The sequence below is a fragment of the Eucyclogobius newberryi genome, unplaced genomic scaffold (assembly GCF_026437365.1).
Source record: "Eucyclogobius newberryi isolate DKJ021-1_F unplaced genomic scaffold, fEucNew1.0.hap1 SCAF_10, whole genome shotgun sequence".
Classification (NCBI taxonomy): domain Eukaryota; kingdom Metazoa; phylum Chordata; class Actinopteri; order Gobiiformes; family Gobiidae; genus Eucyclogobius; species Eucyclogobius newberryi.
Genome location: NW_027315724.1, coordinates 25,151,739 through 25,172,510, shown reverse-complemented (window position 1 = coordinate 25,172,510; position 20,772 = coordinate 25,151,739). Strand labels below are relative to the sequence as shown.

General features: G+C 40.0%; 1 protein-coding gene across 11 annotated transcripts in view; it reads right to left on the bottom strand.

Moving 5' to 3' along the window:
• Positions 1-20,772, bottom strand: part of ncam1b (neural cell adhesion molecule 1b) — a 44,512-nt gene that overhangs the window by 10,033 nt on the left and 13,707 nt on the right. For 4 of the 11 annotated variants that reach the window (XM_072464303.1, XM_072464296.1, XM_072464304.1 and 1 more), the window contains exons 2-15: positions 15,158-15,232; positions 14,855-15,064; positions 14,329-14,472; positions 13,585-13,722; positions 13,177-13,294; positions 12,494-12,654; positions 9,288-9,430; positions 8,400-8,423; positions 4,596-4,625; positions 2,402-2,552; positions 1,796-1,983; positions 1,400-1,496; positions 565-735; positions 92-220 (exon numbers count right to left, since the gene is read on the bottom strand). In XM_072464303.1, coding sequence (XP_072320404.1) covers positions 92-220; positions 565-735; positions 1,400-1,496; positions 1,796-1,983; positions 2,402-2,552; positions 4,596-4,625; positions 8,400-8,423; positions 9,288-9,430; positions 12,494-12,654; positions 13,177-13,294; positions 13,585-13,722; positions 14,329-14,472; positions 14,855-15,064; positions 15,158-15,232 — 1,779 coding nt within the window. The remainder of the gene's footprint in view (positions 1-91; positions 221-564; positions 736-1,399; positions 1,497-1,795; positions 1,984-2,401; positions 2,553-4,595; positions 4,626-8,399; positions 8,424-9,287; positions 9,431-12,493; positions 12,655-13,176; positions 13,295-13,584; positions 13,723-14,328; positions 14,473-14,854; positions 15,065-15,157; positions 15,233-20,772) is intronic. The other 7 variants (XM_072464297.1, XM_072464301.1, XM_072464305.1 and 4 more) reach the window with 3 other exon arrangements.

Here is a 20,772-nt window from a genome sequence, read left to right as displayed (position 1 = left end):
ATAAAAATGAACCACTTATAAAATACTCCATCGTGTTAACAAGCTTTCTGCTAAAACAACACAGAGAAAACATGAATATGCAAACACTTACGGACAGGCTCGGTCTTAAAGAGCTCCGCTGGGCTGTTCTCCCCATCACCCTTCCCGTTGATGGCTGATAATCTGACTTCATAGTTGGTCTCTGGCTTCAGGCTTGTGATGATCATGTCACTGACAAAGCCTGTCACAAGAGGCAGGCCAGAGCTTTAATTAGCACTGAAACGATGAACACTTTTAAGGACTGTAACAAAACATGTTTTCATTTTCATCACACTAGTGCTGACTATTTGTAATTCAGATCTAAATATCCACAAACAAAATGATATTCTTGCAGCGCTTGATCTAATGTTACATCATAATTTCTATCGTACATTTCTATTGCCAAATACAAATACTGAATATTATCTAATGCCAGTTATTAACAGTTATTGAAGATTTACATTGATGAGATTGCAAATGTACTGAAGCTAATCATTTAGCTGTTTAAAACAGACAAATGTCAGGACTTCCTCTTCGAATTCTTACCATCCTGGGCCTCAAAGAGCTTCTGCTGCCAGCGGCCGTGCCCCGGAGTTCTCCACTCGGCCCTGTACCTCAGAACAGGGACTCCACCGTTGGACTCGGGCTCCTCAAACTGGAGCTGTGCCGTGGTGGAGAAGGGCCGGACCTCACTGACAGAGGGGGCAGATGGGACGTCTGTGACAGGCAGAGGAACACTCTGATTACTGCTGATTTAATATAATACAATAGGTGCAAATAGAGAGGGGCAGTTTTCCAACCTATTTCTATACAAGTTATGATTTTGATCAAATTAATTTCTTGCTGATAAAAGAGGTACAGAATAATCAACTGATTTAATTTTTTAAAATGTCATTCTCATGAATGCTTATTGACTTTCACTGGTGATAAAAGAGAGAAGCCAGTGTAATTACTAACATTAGAGAACGGTGGATTGTCAATTCATTTTAAGGCTACAGACTTGTAATTTTCCACACTGTGTGAGAGTGGTTGCTGTGTTATTGAGCGATGGTGGGAGACTGCATGAGTACACAGCACCAGTAATGGTTATTTTTAACTGCACTAAAAACATCCTTAAGGTTTGTTTTGCTACACAACCAAATGAAGCAAAGAGGAAATCATCAGTCAGTGATTGTCTTCAGTATTTGAGTAAGATATAAAAGCCATTTAACAAATATCAATCTATTTCTGTTAAAGAAGAAGCTGTATTCAAAGAGCTAGCTGTGTTACTTCAGTCTGTCTGGTAGCTGTGGTGTCTGCTATTGATATGGAGCCTTTGTGGATTTGATTGATTCGCTATAATATTTATTATTAAACCACAATTGTCTGGTTCAGAACTGACCGGCTTGAATCAGAAGAAATTCCTTGGACTCGGTTCCTATGGCGTTTGAAGCTGTGCAGTTGTAGCTCCCATAGTCATTTTCCGATTCTGTCATTATCTACAGGAGAGAAGGAAAAGCAGCACGTTACTGTTGAAGGCAGAGAGGCAGAACAGATGAAGAAAGTTGTGTCAACCTTTTAAAGGTGACCTTTATGTTTGTCCATTAGTGGAGCCTATTTTTATTTGTTGTGAGCTTTCCTGCTAAATAATTCAGGACATCTTTTCCACAATGTAGCTGAAAGAATCCTACACTTCAGTTCAATCCTCATAAAATCTTGATGATCAGAGGGAGTGTGAACATCTCAATCTACTGCAGGGAAATCACACTATTAGACCTTTGTTTGCGGAGCCGTGTACCTGCAAGTAGCTAGAGGAAGGGCTCCTGAAGACCTTGATGTTGGTGGAGTTTGAGTTCGGCAGCTGGAATCCGTCCCGCAGCCAGACAATAGACACTTCGCTGGGGTAGGCCCGGACCTCACAGCTCAGGTTGACTGAATTGCCCTCCCATGTGTACACTGCCACTGTGCCGTGGATCTTAGGAGCATCTAGACAAAGAAACATACATTTACAGTACTTATACCTGCTTTAAAAGAGCAATAAGAACAGGGTGTGATTACATGATGATAGGCAGAAAAATGAGACTGCAGACTTTTTTGACATCTGTTGATAAAGATGTACTATTTAGGCCTTCAAATCGTTTTATACTTGAGACTTTTACCAATACAAAACATCCAAACCAGATTCAGTAACTTCCAAGAGACTACCGTATTTTCCGCACCTTTTTTCATAGTTTTGGCTGGGGTATTTATATTGATACTTATATACTTATACTCCGGAGCGACTTCTATGTGTTTTTTTCTTCTCTATTATGCATTTTTTGGCTCGACTTATACTCTCGTGCAACTTATAGTCCGGAAATTACGGTATTTGCCCCATAACCTTTTAAATAAAGTGATTACTTACATTGCACCTCCAGATATGCTGCTGCTGTGTCTTCTCCGATGGCACTTTGAGCTGTGCACATGTACTGTCCAGCGTCTGTGTACTTGACATACTTTAAAGTCAAAGAGGAGACTCGGGCATCACTTCTTACAACTACATTTCCATCTGGGCTCTAAAAGGGGAGAAAAAACAGTTCAGACTTTCTACATTTACAGGACAAATGCATGCGCATGAACGTGTGACCTGAAAAGATAGAAATGAAAAGAAAAGGAATAGTAAAGGAAAACAGTAAATAAATAATGATGCACGAGAAACATTCAAAGCTTTTCACACCGAGGTCTCCCCAGGTGAAGCGCATGGTGAGTGAAGGACACGGAGATACTACAGAACTATATTATACTACTGCAAACGCATCAGTCGCTACTATATTATTATGGAAAGAAAATCATATTTGAATGTACAAATGTTTGAAGTCATTTCTACTACATGAACTTTGCACATTTGAATGAGACACATTCTGAATTATAAAGAGCTGGTAAATGCCTGTTCCATTACATCTGGATTCCTTAACAAAGCAGTCACAATGAGCTTCCTGCTGCTGACCTGAGCTTACACCGCCCTGTTTAGTTTCACCTATCGCCACTTGATACCGAGCCATTAACATTGTGGCATTGTAGTTACTCTTTAAATTAGCAGTTGTCTTTTAAAACTGAATCTATTAAATCTATTTCGAAGTTAAAATGAAAGTATACAATGAAAATATATGAAAGAAAAACACATATTTACTTCAAACCTGCAGTATTACTGATCATGAGCTCTGTTGCTGCTGTAAATAGTTTAATTTCAGTGGGCTAGAGCAGGACTAAGCCTCTGATGCTCACATGGCTTTGATCCAGGCTGTCGGCCAAACAAAAGCATGGATGCTTTTACACATATTGAATTAGGGCCCATCCGGGCAGCCATGTAAGAGAAAACCTCCTTCGGTTGTATTCACATTCAATAGACAAAGCGCGTCTGGGGCATTCATTATGCATAACGGGTAGCAGGGGCAGAGACAGTTGCATAACGCAGTCCCCCATTACTCTGACCTGAAGCACATACAACCTAAAACAGTGTCTGCCCCTCACCCAGACACCTGTGAATTTACAACTGCACAGTGTCTACCTAACATAGTCTATAGTCTGTATTAACTTGAGCCAGCCAACAGAAGACAGGAGACACATAGTTGAACACCAGGGCATAAAACTGAAAATACATTGAGGGCACTTTAAACTCTTGTCTCACTGAGTTTGAGCTGGCCACGAATACAAATGCAGCTTTCTCTGACTGTACATTTCAAATCACTCACAGACATGCCACACATTCATAAACCTGTGCATGCTAACAGCGTCGCTAACACAATTCCCAAAGTGATGCAAGGGCCAGTGCGGCTCATGAGTGCAATTTTCAAATTATAGACCAAAGTAGGACATATTAAAAACTGTTGTTGCCAATTTAATAAAACAGACATAAAACATATTTCCCACAATGAAGACAAAATTGCACATTAACATAAAACTCTTATCTTGCACCTTGATAACTTCCAATTCAATTAAAGCTCCTGCCGGGATTTAGCGGGAGCCAAATTAGAATGAATAACTCACTCCACATCCTTTTAATATGTAACCCTGAGAAGGGCTGAATTTCTCACAATCCTCCCATATGTAAACCCACATTCTGATTAAGTTGAAAAGGCTTGTGTGGGTGATTGTTTCAGTGCCAATGTTAATTTGTTTCAGGAACAGGCATCTGGCTCCAGCAAAGCTGTCACACTTTCTCTTCAACACACATTCAAAGAGGACAGGAGAAAGCTATAGATAAATGCAAGTAAAAGTCATCATGAGATAGGAGTTTGGCAGTGGACCAGGCGAGGACATGTGGGTGGGAGAGAACTCAAAAAGTGTGATTTTTTTCCATCATAAACAGTTTGTGAAGAACAGACTCATGCAGCACCGAACACAGTCTAAAGATGGCAAAACACCAGGCAGATGTCCAGTTCTAACTTGATCCAGGATGAAGAAGTAAACATACCAACAACAAAAATCAAAGATAGACAAAAACAGGTCTCGTCCACTAACTGTAATCAAAAGTTTGGGTCTACATCCATCTCAAAGTCAATGAGAGCTTCCTGACATGAACGATGGATGGGTTTGAAAAAGTCATGCATTTAGAATACCTTGTGCTGCTCAGGCCGAGTCCATGATGCCTGTAAGGACAGAATAACAAACAAAAGGCAAAGCAATTCTTAGAAAAAAAATAATTAGTATTGCAGGCAAAGCGGGGGAGAAGCTTTCTGGACTGTCTGTCTTCTATTTTCAAGGAGCTTCAAGGTCAATATTTTACAACGTTTCGTATTGGGGTATTAAACTGAGCCAAACAAAAACCTTTTCAGTGATAATGTTCTGTACAAAAACGCTGTTGAAAATCTTGAGGAAACGACGATTGGCATCTTGATAATGCCACTGTGTTTAGATAAAGAGGTCGGGGGTTTATCAGAAACAAGCTATTAAAGGTGCACTATGTAACCTCTCTGCTGTCTCCATGGAGATGATATTACTTAGCCAGCAATCAGAATTATCTTTATTCATTTCGTTACAGCTGAAGAAACCGAGTTATCAAAAATAAATAAACTAACATTAAATATCAGCATGAGTATATATAAATAGAATAGTAAATATGTATTTTTATCAGATCATTCAAGTGAACTTATACAATATAGTATTCTCACAACATATCTACATTACATGACGTTAGTATGTAATTTCACTTGTGTACATAGTGAGCCTATTTTTATTCTTATCCTGTAGTAGATTTATATTGTTTTTTAATAGGTTGTCTTATCAGTTCCTATGTTTGTGAATTCTGTTCATTGTCAATGGCAATAACACTTTTTTGATTCTGATTATATCGAGTATTTTTATTACAAAAAATACTTTGACAAACAAGTAATCTTTCTTACTGTTAGCTGCTTCCCTTCCCCAAAGATCTAACCTTTAACTGGATCTCATCTGCTTGTTTCTAGGGAGATACATATGTTTAACTCTGCACTGTGGAACATTTCAGGCAGAGCAAACGGAGACAAGCCGGTGGCCACAAGAAAAGTTACATAGTGCACCTTTAACCACATCTCAGCTATGGTTCCTTGTAGTACTTGAGTGAGTCTTACTGTCAAAAATGCACAATATAATTCCCAATAACTGCTGTGTACTTTGATTTTCTCAGCTTCATTTTTCTAGGTCGTAAGAAATGATCCAAAACAAATCATTGCTACTCTAATTAATAAATAATCAACACGTCATAGCAAACACACCAGTTAAAGCGCAGGTTAACAGCACTAAAAGCTTTGTGGAAGGCATGCTTGGTGAATTCGGAGATGCTGTTAAGTGTGACAATGCGATGTAATGGACCACAAAGAGAGAGCACTAGACTGTAAAAGACATGATAAACAGCTATTTCATCAGGTGTAACAAGAAAATACCTAAAAGAAAGGTTCCGCAGTGGAATAATTCTGAGGTTAAGCAGACCGTACTTCAGCTAGATCACCCCTTGAATCTCCTTTATGTTTGATAATAGCGTAATAAAATGTGTTTTAGCATTATATTACATAATTATGCACAACTAGAAAGGTAAAAATAGAACAATTACTCTGCAAATGAAAGCAAACCATACTTTATAGGTGTAATATATTCCGAAGGGCACTGGAACTCTGTCACAACAAAAACACGCGGCGCTAACGCAGCCTTGCGGAACCACACAGCCAGAAGGAGAAGGTATCCAATTAAAACCAGCGATTCAATTGAGAGAGGACATGGACGCCTGACTCCCATATAGTGGTTTACAGAAGAGAAGAGCTGACAAGTCACGCTGTAATATCTGTGACAGGTGTTTGTTAAAAGACAAAGCCCGGCGAACAACAGCAGACAGGATGTGTAAAACTGAGACGCCGCACACAATCTTCAACAATATGGTGACGCCGGATCCCAGGGGACATCTACAGCATTATGTTCTCCACTTCCACCAGAATCCTCCCTGACTTTGTGGAATTATAATGGCACAGGGATAAAGGGACTTACACAGCATGAAGTTGTTTTATTCTTACCGTGAACCTTTGTCTACTGTATGTGGGTTTTGCTATTATTCTTTACCGAGGCTAATTCTTTCCCGGACAAAAACTGACAAGTATCAACCCATTTGGTTAAGTATTATCTAAATGAGTGGCTCTTTGTATTGGCAGACAACAATGGTCAGGCTACTTGTGTGCTGCAAGCGTGAAAACACCAGAAAATCACAATAACCACTGTACATTCATGGTCAAATTCATGGATCAGCATGAAGACTTTGAGGAACCTTTATTTAAATACCACAAATGCAGCTGTTTGTGTTTGGAGAAGAGGTTCAACCTGAAGAGTGAAATCTTTTATGACAAATCCTGCTTTTGTTATGTACAGTAGAACTAGTTTTATTGTATGAAAGCAGGGCAGTAATCTGCTCTTTCTTTGCTGTGTTCTTCATGGGTATCAGACAATGCCACCTTCTATTGACATTTAAAATCCTGTTCTTTCAACTAAATTATTAATTTGAATAATAATCCTTTCTCACGCCTACAACCCAAGAGCACTAATAAGTACTTCAAAAATGGCAATGAAAGAAAGTCTTACAAGTGACGTCTATTTATCAAGACAAGCAGTGCAGACTTTCAGAACCTAAACCAGTTTCCGTGAGCACAAACTGAAAATCTGAAGTTTTCAGATTTTCAGTTTGTGCTCACGGAAACTGTCCATTTATCAGTCCATTTATCTGTCCATTTATCTAAAGTGAAATCCTTAGGTCTATTTCATTTGAAATATTTTGAAAAACATTTCATTATATCTGAACAGTGACATTGGCATTTTAGTTTGAAATATGTAATCACAAAACAGTATTTAAGTCAAAGCCATCCTTGATGAAATACAGCTGTAATGATACAGAAAGCATGGCGGACAAACACCACATGGGCACATTGAAAAAACAATTATCAGCCAGTCCCCATGCAGTCATTAGAGCCCTGAGTGATGGAGAGAAGAATATGTACAGACATTCATCTATGAGCTTCATCTACAGTCTACAACAGACACTTCACTACTGAGCAAAACACACTGCCACCAGAGCACATCTGTGCGTCACATGACCTGCCATGTGATCTACTCCGCTGCGGCACAGGCAGAGACAGTCCAGTGAGGACTCTTCACATGGAGGCTTACTGGTTAATACAGTCCCACCTGCAGGGATTCTTCTGGCATCTTTAAACACTGTGTTTGGAGGTTGGAACAAACCATCTGATGACTCTTATTATGACAGCTTCTGATCAGATTGTCCAACCAACAACAAAAATAGAGGCGCAGCAGATGGGCCGTGTGCTCTGCAATAACATTGCTCTCATGAGGAATTGACACTGCTTGCACAGGCAGCAGTGTAAACTGTGGCTGAATGGTGCTCATGTGCCAGTCTCATGTGGTGGTAATGTGCTTTACAGGGCTCCACCAAAATAAAAGCGACACTCAGGCCTGTAGCCAGCAGGTGGCTGCTGCATTTAGTCATGACTCTGGCATGTCTGCTATAGACCACCTCAGCCCACAGGAGAGTGTTGCTTCAGTTGGATTTTAAGTGAATCGCTAAAAGAAAATAAGCAACAATGAGATTTGCAGTAAATGACACCAATGTTAGACAGAAGTCTACGGCACAATGGAAATGACAGATAGAACTGGGCTTGAATCCAGGCAACCTCATGCTGTGATGGAGAGTTCACATGATCAGGTAACAGCGACACAGAAATGCTACTTCCTTTGGGTAATCATTATCTTTAATCTCATAATACAAATTCATCCTCTATAAGAATAAGGACATTTGAAAATATGTATATCTTGTTTTCCTTCTAGAATTCTAGAAGCAACATTTTTGCAACATTGCTCGAGTACATTTCTGTGCCACATCAGTGTCATACCTGATAGATCCTGTTAAGATGTGCCTGTTGGGAGAAAATGGAGTGCATGTAATGGGCTGACTCCAGAACTCCATGGACTACAGTCTTTCTATTGTTCACCTTCTCAGATATTAAAAAGACAGTACAACCTTGAAGAACTGGCCATATGAGCGACACATGTATGAGAATACCAATAGGTATTCATTGATTCGATGCTGTGAAAATGTGACATTTCCAGCAGTATCAAGGATCTAATGACAAGTTATCAAGAAGCTGCCAAACAAAGCTAAATCCTTGTTAACATTTGTAATCCGACAATGATTATGAAAACAATTCAAGTGCATATTTAAGTAAATACAGAACACCCGACAGGTGTACAAATTATGTACATCATTGGCAATTAAAAAATCCTCTCAATGTAAGAGTTCAATTTAGCTTATTCTGCAAGATCCAATCAGGTGCAGGTCCAGGTTGCTAATTCAGGGAAATAGGGGATTTTAACCTGTTGTAACAAAAGTGCATCTGCAAGTGATCAATATAGCACTTGAATTTAGGTTAAAGGTATTCAATTTCTCTCCTCAGAACACTGGTGTCCTGCTTTGCTTTGTCTGCTCCCCAGAGGCTACAGAGTGCCCCCATTACAAGGCAACACACTGGCACATAAAGCCCGTCCAGAGATGATCTTTAAAACGTGTTAAGAAGGTTTCACAGCATTTGGTATTCTTGCCGTGCAGTACAAATATAGAACAAAGGCACTATGATCCTACTTTGTGCAGGTGTGGTTCATAACTGGAGTGAGACAAACGCTCACAGGACACTAGCGTTCAAGGAGGGAAGTGTATACCACGGATTCAGGCGCTTTTCTCGCTCTGTTGCCCTGCAGGTTTGAGGCGAGCGCTCAGACTTTACCTGCTCTCCTTCGGTGAAGACGTGCTCACCAGAACTCCAGCTGATGGTGGGTGTGGGGTCGCCAGACGCCTCACACGTCAGGGTTACCTGCTCCTCCATCTCCGCGCTGGTTTGATTCACGATGTATGTGATCTTAGGTTTGACTGTAAAACACACAGGGCTTGTTAGCGCAGACAGTCAGGGGGGCTGACAAGTTGACAGAGACGGTGAGGGGCAGAGAAACTCGAGTTCAAAGGCTGGATGAGGATCAGCGCTTTGACAGGCGGGAAATCTAAAGACTAAAGACTCAATATAAGGATTTCCTTTTTCATCAGCCCCTCAAAAGCACTGGAATGTTTCTTGTATTTACATTGGAAATAAAATGTCAAAAGATAAGATAAGATATTCCTAAGATAAGATGGTCCTTTATTGTCCACACATGGGGAAATTTAATTGTTGCAACGCAGGTAGAAACAGAGGAAAAGGACAGATAACTTATAGGAAGTTTTAGTAGAAGAACTCTTATAAACAAAAACTCTGATAGACAAAACCTCTCATTTCCTAATAAGGAATGGAGGGGGAAAATAAAGATAAAATAAAACAAAATAAAATAAAAACCGCTAGCGTAAGACAAGATAATACTGCTAATAATGGTAAAATAAACACAAAATACACTCTATTTTCATCAGTTATATGCACATGAATGTGACATTATTGCACATGGTTAAGTCACATGGTTAAGGGATTCCAAAGCAGAACTGTCTCCAGAACCACAATATTAACAACTACGGTATGTGCATGTTATTTCAAATCAGTTCGACAGTGAATTAAAACAATGCACCTTAATCAAATGGCAGAGTTGATTAAAAACAAAAGCTTGATTGAAAAAGCTTGTTGCATTACGCTTATGTTTGCAATGTCGCTCAGGCTGTAACGAGCTTATGCGCTAGTAATTTGCCTTTTGAAAGGATTGCATGAAACTAATTTACAGTGCCTTGTTTCTCAGCGTACACACAGGGAAGGTTATTTTGCAAAAAGCCTTGTTAGCAAGTGAACCTTAAAATGGCACAAACAGGTGAACAGCGGCCTGCAGCTTTGTGTCTGCAGTGCTGCTCTGAATATTGTGCATGATGAATATGCGAGGCTTCTGCTGAATATAAATACCAGCGCACTACCATACATCCTCACTGTGACTTGAAATACGGCCTTTGTTCTACACTTTGTTCGCCTCCAATTTATGTTGCGTACTCTGCATCGATGATCAGTGAATTCAACGTGCCACATCAAATGATACGCTAAATATTGTGGTAATACGTGATACACAGTTATGCTAACCATGGACAGTAAAACATACTTTATAAACAACACAGCGCTAAACCTACAATGTTGGCAGATGACGAACCGTTGTGACATTACAGTGTGCTGCACGAAATTTAATGTCCACACGCGGATAGGTGGCGCTCTGATTCGACTGCACACGTGAACACTGCACTGCTGACCTTTGACTTGAGGCTCGAGGCTGACCCTTGCTTACTAGACATGAAACTAAAGCTTACTGCACACCAATCCGCCCGTCGGCCCCGGGAAGCAGGCGGAAGGTATGACACTGTCGTCAGCGTGTGCCTGTGTGAGCTGGAGAGCGTCATCGGCCCCCGAAGGGACGCGCCCCGAGAGGAGTTACAGCATGTGTAATCGCCGGTTTGACAACGGAGCGCTCCGATTGGTCGTGAGTTTTCATTCAGAAACTCATAGCAACGTCCTGATGGGAGATGCATCTTTGAAGACGTTTGGATTATAAGATAAGATAAAATAAGATAATCCTATATTGTCCACACAGGGGGAAATTTCAATGTTGCAACGCAGGTAGATACAGAGGAAAAGGACAGATAACTTGTAGGAAGTTTAATAGAAGAACTCTTATAAACAAAAACTCTTATAAACAAAAACTCTTATAAACAAAACCTCTCATTTCCTAATAAGGAATGGAGGGTAAAAATAAATAAAGATAAAAATAAAATAAAAACAGCTAGCGTAAGACAAGATAATACTAATAATAATGGTAAAATAAACTCTATTTTCATCAGTTATATGCACATGAATGTGACACTATTGCATTGTTATCATGTGTATTTTTCTGAGTCTCAACAGAAGTAGATGGGTTTGTAGGTATCTGTATTTGACTTGATTTGACAGACTCGCGCAGAAATGAGCAGAGACAAGCAAACGCCATGTCGTGAACACGTAAAGAAATGGAGAGAGCAAAAGAGTAGTACTAATCAATAGAGAGGCACGAGATGCATGTACACCGAGGCATATTTTGTTGTGTCTGACCACGGTGCTGCTGACTGCAAGCGATCGCAGCTATCAATGGTTTGCTCGGATGTCGTGTCAGGCGCTGGCTGCGCGGTTGGTCACGCTCGGTTTTGTTTGGATTCTGGTTCCAGCAGGACGAGACGCAGAACGACAGGGCGTCGCTTTGAGTCCTTGCCAGGTGGTGGAGGGGGCGGAATGGTGCATATTGCCCAAAAAACCTTTAATGTAGACCAAAAAAAATATTCCCCCGGAGCAGAAATTTAGATAACTTATCTTTATGAGGTCGCCATTTCACTTTTACAGATTTCTTCTTAAGATTCTGGAGTAATTAGGCATAAATATGTTCAATAAATAGTCATGTGTTGCTGTTACAATGAGCTAAAATGACAGTTAACAGGTTCTGAGTGTACATTTTATAATGGGTAAAACTATCAAATGCAAAGTATTCTGTTGAAAATAAAGTCTGTGCACATTCTCTTCTCTGAGCTGGGGTGCACTGACCCTCAGACCTGTGCAGTGTGAACATGGGCTGTAGAAACGCTCTCATTCACTACAATGGGACATAATTACTGTATAGTGTGTAGTGAAGGTGCGATAATGAGGCAGTGTTGTACCATGTGATATGATACATACACGTGATCAACATTTTGAGTCATAATGTAAAAATGTTAACTGAAATTAAGTAGCACATTGATAAATGATTTAACACTGTATAATTCGGCACATATTACACCAAAGCAACTAAACCTTAAATCTTTAAACTAATGCATGAAACTAAGACAACCTACACAATACACCCAATTTTGTGGCTAAGACAAAAGACATATAAGACACATAAGGACATAATTTTTCTTCCCCGCTCACTCTGTACCTGCTGAACAAAAGAGATGAGCATCCAAACAGTCCTGTCTTACCAAACACTCTCAGACTGAGCTCCTGTTCAGCTTCTCCGGCCTTGTTCTTAGCGATGCAGGTGTATTCGCCTTCATCGAGCTTAGACACATCCATTATCTTCATTTCTGAGCCATCCTCATTAAAGTTGTATTTTTCGCCAGCTTCAAGAACGACTTTGTTTCTGTTAAAAAACACACACAAGCAATACACACATTTACAAGGTGAGTCAACACCAGTATTAATCCAACACTGCTTTCTCTCTGACTACATTTGTCAATAATTGATGAACAAAGTGGCACGTACTACCAAAACTTATGAGTTAATTTGAGCCTTTTTATCAATAAATAGTTTTTCTTCAAATTGTTTTTGCTCAGTTAGAGAGCCCATCAGAATCCTTTGCCTGACTCCAGGTCTTACAAAGTAAACCGCAGCTTGAAAAGCAAATAGATCAGGGACAAAAGCAGAAGCTATCAATGGCCACTTTGACATAATGGGGATAGTGTGCCTATTGTAGCAGTCTGGTCTTCGGGTTTCAGTGTTTGATATGTTTTCTGCATTCAATCATTTTGTTTGATTATAGCAGACAAAATACTTCCCATTGTGGTGCTATTTTAAACTGACCGACATAGACTTTTGTTGTATAAAATTGTTTCTTTTGTAAAACAAATAATGAACGTTGCCTCAAAATCTCTGCACGTTTTACCTTGCCCACGTGACCATGGGTTCAGGATAGCCATCCGGAGCACACGTCAACATGGCAGAATTTCCCACTTCTGCAGTAGCATTCACCTCGGACAGCCACACCCTGATGGTTGGGAGCACTGGGAACACAAACAGAAACAAAATATAAAACGAATCAACAAGAAAACAGCCGACATACAAACCCTCAAACTGAAGCCAAATCTATAAACAACCAATTGCTAAGTTCAAAAAATAGTGGGAACAAACAATTTAATAGGATAAATAAATGTTTTAATCAGGTTGCTCTTGGCAACAGTTTCTATACAGAGGCGAGACAGCTCTCGAAGGATCTACAGAGCACTTGAGCGTCACAGGACACCTGCTAAAGAAAGACTGGACAAAAGCATCAAAGACCCAGAGCAGCACTGACCGTTCACCACCACCTTGATGACCCGCAGATCAATCTCTCCGCGGGCAAACTGCCGGGCCTCACACGTGTATGAGCCTTCGTCCGTCTTCTTTATTCCACGGATTTGAAGATGATTGTTGGGCAGAACTTTAAACCGAACTGACACACACAAAACAGAGGGCAGAGTTGTAAACAATGAATCAAACAAACTAAGTGGGCACAGGTTCCCTCTTCTTAGAATAAGAGGTGAATAACAATGACTTCTGGATGAGAGATGAAACGTCTTGTTTTTCTAAAATAGTGTCCAGATGACACTTTTTCTACAGTATAGTTTCTACTCTTGGACGAATGAGTGATTACACCGAAATGCAGTAGACACAGATATATTTTAAATCAAATTATCAGGAAGCAACTCATTCTAAATGTACCAAAGGCAATCAGAGACAGCTGTCTTCATAAAATGGTTAAAACAATATATTTAAAAAATCTAGCTACATCCGTTTCTTCAGAAATTGTTTGATCAGCTGAAGAAAAGCTCCTCTAGGCTTCAAACGATTGAGAATAAAGTCACAACCTGAAGGCAGAAACATCTTACAGTAACTTTACTTTACAGCAGGATGATTGGATTTTTCATTGCCAAAAACAATTTTCATTGCCAAAAACAATTATACCAATCCTAGATATAATAACCAACCACAAAATAAATAAAAAATGTTCTGAATGGAGCCTGAATGATCATCTCTCAGTAGTTCAGTGGAGTCTTACCGTCCTTATGCATCTGTATCCTCGCTCCTTTGTACTTCCAGAAGATCGTGGGTGGAGGTGCGCTGGTCACATCACACACCAGGTTGGCATTGTCTCCTTCAGTGAACTCTTGTGGTGATGGTGCATTTGTGAAGGTGATTCTCTCTGAAATGTGAGGCACAAAACATGTTTTATCTGATGCTACAACACCTAAATCACTCACTCACTCACTCACTCACAGTATCTCTCCTCACAACAAGTGGCTCATGGACATTTGTGCAATGTCCATTGCACCACATTCTCAAGTGGTGCAATGGACATTTGCAGATACTTGGTACTTAATGAAAATAAAAGTGATTCTTCAAGAGAAATGCAGGATCATTAATCAGCGAGCGAATGGTCTTCTGACTGTTTATTGAACTGATGAAAAATGTATGCTTGCTCACATTGAAAGAGGTGTGTTGCCCTTGAGCAGTCAATAAAATAATCCTTCAATAAACAGATTTTTCTCTTCTGCACAAACCTGTTTTATTTTTGTCTTACTCACGGAATATTTTGACGTTGATGGTGGACTCTGCTTGCTGCTCTCCGCTGGTGGCCACACACTTATACGTCCCAGCGTTGTCTTCTCCAGCATTGTACAGCGTCAGTGTGGACGATGACTCATCATTACGAGTCACTGTTATGTCTTGTCTGTTGGGCTCAATCCGATCCCCTTTTGGACCGAACCAGTCTATGAGTTTGGGAACTCCAACCACTGAATCACACAAAATAGAATTGACATGTATAATAAATATACTGCATCTAAACTCTACAAGTTTTACATTTACGGTCAACAGAGGACACTTACCTTCACAAATGAAGAACTTGGACTCTCCGAGACTAATCTCACCGTGACTCGGGGTTATCTGCACATCCAGGGCAACTGGAAAAAACAAATGTGAAAAAGAAGGTCAGACACTCGGAAAATGTTAAATTAAGTATTGTGTTCAAATGCAGCTCTGTGGTTAATTAGGAACACAGCTCCGGGCTTGAATCCAACATTTTATTGCTTTCAACAGGACGGGCAGAGGCCAATGCAATTCTCATTCTGTGAGATTCTGTCAAGGCAACCTGCAGCCTCAATCTGTTATCTCCATGTTTAAAGTAAAGCAACACCAACACTGCAGGAGGATTTCATTAAAGATCAAGTTCTGAGCAGCAGACTTCTGTATAAAAAAGACTATTCTATATTATATGCATTTCCTGTGTGTAAACATATGCCTGTATACCACTCTCAAGCAGAATAATGTGTAAATGGGAGCGGGAGGTGTGGCTTAATTAGAACAAAGCTTCTCTTATCTGTAGCTGAGGCTCCTGCGAGACTGTTTTCTTACAGTGGTGGACTAAGAACTGTGACTAAAAGGCCTAAAATCCATCCCCACAGTGCAATGTGCATTATGCACAAGTAGCAACGTGACCACGAGTCCCACAGTCTGCCACAGTCAGAGCAGTACTGCACTGGACTGGAGCTTCAGAAGTGGATATACATTTTAGAAAATGTGATGATAGCTATTACTATAGTATTACAGATAGATATAAAACATATATTAAGTTTTTAGTTCACTCTGGAATCACAGTTGTAAAGGCTGGATAAAATATAAGGCACAGTTGTATTTATTTGAAATAGGACAGAGAGTACTAATACATGTGTCAGCAGCAACTTCAATATACAGTAAATATTCCAAAGTTAAGACAATAGCTCTGTAATATAAGGCATGTAAAACATGAAATATTCAATTAGACAGCAACAGACACAACTTGACGTCACAAGACATTAAACATTTTAATGTTTAACTCTTGTGCTACCCTCAAAGATAGTGTGCGGAATAAAAACACTTTTTCTTTTTTTACGATTTATTTTTTATACACAAAACAACAAAAACAACCCTAAAAAATCAAACACACACAAAACAGGCGTACATCGACATAAGTTGATATATCGGTTGCAAATATTGCATATTTGCATATTCTTTACTGTAGTGGAAGATCACTGCAGTAAAGAATAAACATTAAGCTTTGTTTTAACTCTTTATTGCAGCAATAAGGCAAGTCCCTTCCCAAATGTAGTCCCTACACACTGTCCCATCAGGGATTTTCACAAATTAAATTCTGTAGTCCAAAGCTAATTATTTCGCAGTGGCCCTGTGCAGAGCGATGACTCCTTTAGCAGATACTTCAGAACAAGACTGGATAATTGCTCTCCAACCAAAGCACACACTTTTTAACCAAAAAGAAGTGTGACATCTGAGACTCACGCCCAAGTGAAAGAGTGCAACAATTTCCAAGCAGGAGGGCGATCAAATTACTACCAACGGCCACTGTCCTAGAAATGTAATCCCACTGAGGCGCTCCAGAAACAATTTCCTTCTAAATCCGAGCTGGTGCCCAGGGTCAGTCCACTCCACATCTGGAGCAACGCTAATGTAAGATTATGCCACATTTACTTGTTGAAGTCACTGGTCACTCCATTGTACAGATAAGCAGGGGTCTGAATCAACAAAAAAGAGAAGTTTAGTTTATACTCTTCTCTTGGCAAGTTTGGGTTTCTCTGTGTCTCTGCTTAGCAACCAAATTAGATCATTAGATTTTTATTGTTGCTTAGGGTCTTTCAAAGTTTCAACCAATCAAAGCAATTTGGAAAGAAAACAAAACTAACCCTTAAATAGTTTGGATCACATATGAAGCATATCATTATTACATAACTGTGAGTGGGATATTCTGTCCTCAAAGTCAATATGTTAGCAGCAAGAAGATTGGACTAAAGCTACTGATTAAAGCACAGGGTTCTTACGTCTCCAAAACATCCACTTTTAAGAGGTGTTACTGGGTGGCAGTGATCTACATCCAAAGTGGTAAAAGAAGTAAACAAATGCCAGTTCAAATGTCAAGAAATATGCAACTGTGGCTCAAAGTTTTGCATGATCATTTTTCTTAAAAGAACACCCTCTCCATATTTCATTATGAGTTAAATATTTAAAGGAGTCTGCCTTAGTGCACTTTTATAAACCTTGATAAGAACAAAGTAGAGGAAAGTCAAGGGACCTCAAGAATCCCAGATGTCGCTGCGTTCCACTGATTAGCAAATATTTCTTAATGCTTCTGTGCATTGGGCATTAACTAAACACACATTATTTAAAAACATGGTCAGATATCTTGTCTCTGGACCAAACCGTTGCCACAAATTGTTGTTGTTTTTTTCAAATTCGTAGACATGTGCGTCATTAAACCTTGTATAAATCCCTGTTCCATGTCTAACCTCGGCTTGTAACAGAAATTCTAATTCAGGGGAATTCAGACAATTGTTTATTTACAAAGACAAAGACAGAACCCTTCTTAATACTTCACTGTTCGGTTTGTGGTTTAGCATCCTCCTCGCTGTGGGCAAAGTCACATTTGGATGCAGACTGATTATGACTATAGGAGACAGCTTTCAGTGTCAATAATTTATGTCTCTGTGGGTCGCCAAAAGTCCTTACTGTTGGCGGAGAGAGCAAACCAATTTAAATCATAAAACCCCTTTTAGTTACACAGCCTGGTGCTATTAGCTTAAGAGCGCATCAAAACATGGCCTGGCCTAATGCCGCATGCCTTATTTTGCCGTAATTGCAGGAATAATAATGCTCTTTTTGTGAACCCGCGCTTCTTTCAGTTGCTATTTAAAGTCATGCATTATTTCTTGCACTCAGCCAGAAGGCATTGTGCTGCTTAATACCAGCTCCTGCACATGCGTTTGCACGTGGACCTGTGGCGAGGAGCATGTGGTAAGGACGGCAGCGGTCGAGTATTTCTTGAATGAAAATGAAAGACACTGACATCCTCGGGCGACAGTAATCAGCGGTTGCAGAAAGAGATTGCCTTAATAGCCTTGTTCAGCCCGGCCCGCTCCTCAGCTTGGGTCTCGATCAGATGTTTTCCCACAAGAACGCCGGGACACTTAAAGTACGGAGCTATGGCGAGGAGGAGCGGAGACAGTTATGGAGGCGCCTTCAGAGCTGCAGCCTGTTCTGTTGGATGTGACGTGCTGCTGGCGAAGCGTCACCGAGTTGCTTCACTTGCCTTTTGGGATTGGGATTTGCTCATTATCCATTCTGTCGGCGTAGTACACACACACCTACTCCGAGCCTGACAACATGAAGGCTGGAGTAATCAACATAACCCATACTAAACGCGTAAAAACAACAGGCAAAACAGTAACGACGAGTCTTTTAAGTTATCGTGACTAAATAACACAATCATTAAGAAGTCATTTTAGGCAAGCTCCTTTCTACATCTTTCTGCTAATGATGATTCACATATTGAAATACACACAGTACAAGGGGATGTGACTGAAAGGGCTGTAGGGCTGTAGTCGATAAGTCGATTCATTGGTTGATGACGTTTTAGTTGAAATAAATGTGTATTTATAATTTGTTTATTACCAAAATGTCTTTAGTCAACCACAGCCTTAGTAATAGAAATCACTCAAGATTGAATACAGCGTGAAATAAATTGTTGTGTGATGGAATACTAATATTACAGCCAAGAACACATTGTGATTGTGTTAAGAAAATAAAATCATGTTCAAACTGTAAAGCAAAAACTGACAGGGCTGGGGCTTCTTGATTATAAAGACCCCATATCATTAGATGTTCTCAATTCATATTTGTTTGATTGTACAGACTTAATTTGGTTCTTTTCATTCAGTGTCACTGTTCTTGATGTGACAATGTGGTCGAAGTGGCTCTTACAGTATATAAATCACATTGTTTATGATTATTGTTCTTTTTGGACTTAAACTGCTCTGTATTACAGTCTGTTTAATCCAGATAATATTTACTACACGTATTATTTTACTTCATGATTCATTATTAGACCGATTAGTTGTTGCAGCTCAATAATAAAGCAGTTCCTACTTTTAAGGAGCAAGTATTTGCTTGTTCTGCTCATGTCTCTCAAGCTGAGTTATTCACTTCTTGAGTTGCCATGGTAACGTGTTTCCCAGCTCCCCTCTCCCGTGATTTGACATCAGCGCTCTCCCTTTCCCGCCCCTCCCTCGCAGCTCCCTGATTGGACGGAGCAGCGGAGCCTCCAGCGGTGAGTGAGTACTTTGGACTGGTCAATGCAGAGGAGCATCACCTGAGCACTACAGCCGTCCTCGGAGCAGCACTTTGGGGGGGAAATGTCCCAGATATGAATTGATATTAACCTAGCGTCAAAACTGCACTGTAGATAATCTTTTTTCAGAAGTAGTATGACAATGTGGTCAAATCAAAGGTTCTATTATTATTTTTCTGATAAAACAATAATCTTATGTATGGAGATGCTGAAAGAGCCTTGAGATCATTGTATTGAAGTACATCAGTGCATTTTATGTTTGTTGAACGTGTGATTTTATGCATTTTTTGGCTATAAGCTTATTTCCTTGGTATTGAATCTGAGCTTTCAATCTTAGTCTTAGTATTGTTAAAGCATTAGTTTGAACCACAGCTTTTGGCACTTGCTTTTTACCAGTGAAGGAGCATGATTCTTTTTCTTCATTTGTGATATGATTTTTCTTGTGTGGAAAGTGCACAACAGATGGTCTGTGGCTCGGCATGTCTCACGACTCCAGTTTGCAAACAGTAAACGCCTCTGATTCTTTATGTCTTGAGCGATGTTTAAAGTATCCTGAAATCTTTCCGTAATATAGGTCATGTGGGTTGTACAAGAGGGCAGCGCACATCAGAGTAGAGCTGAGGCATGAGATGATGAAACAGAGCCAGCGCAGGTCACAGTGTGAAAGCTAAATTTTTCTCCGTAACGAATTATTAAGACTCACAGAGGAAAAGAAATCACAGAACCATACGATAATCAAATGTATTTTCTTATTCTAAATGCATTTTGACATCAGAAAAAAACAGTAGGATTGTTTTTTTGTCTCTCTTTTGTTTTGAGATAAAGCATAAAGGACAAATAACTGCGTGGTTGTGTGGACAGCAGAAACTCTCCAGTCCGGTTACCGACAGAATCTATCCTCATTCAGCCACTTTAAACTGAGTGCCCCTGAGCATCTGCCTCAGCTGTGCACCTCCACAACAGCCCACAGAGGCAGTCTGCGTCCCATCATGCAACGCTCGGCTCCACTCTGATGATTTACTGTTTAAAAGGCTCATTACAAGGCCACGCAATTACACAGAGGAACATGAGGACCTTTTGTGGAATGAAAAGCAATAGTACAGAAATGAGTTTCCCATTTAATAGAAAACTGAAATTATCTAGGCGCTGTATTTGGAAACAGACATTCAGTAAACCTGTTCCAGGTTTTAGAATTTGTGGAAATAATAGTTAGAATTCTCTCCAGCTCGGGGCACCAGAGCAGGACTGTGCATAAACAAAGTAGCTGCTGTGCTATGTCTGAAACATGTGAAGTCAGCGAGATGGAACCGAACATGAAGCTGAGTTCTG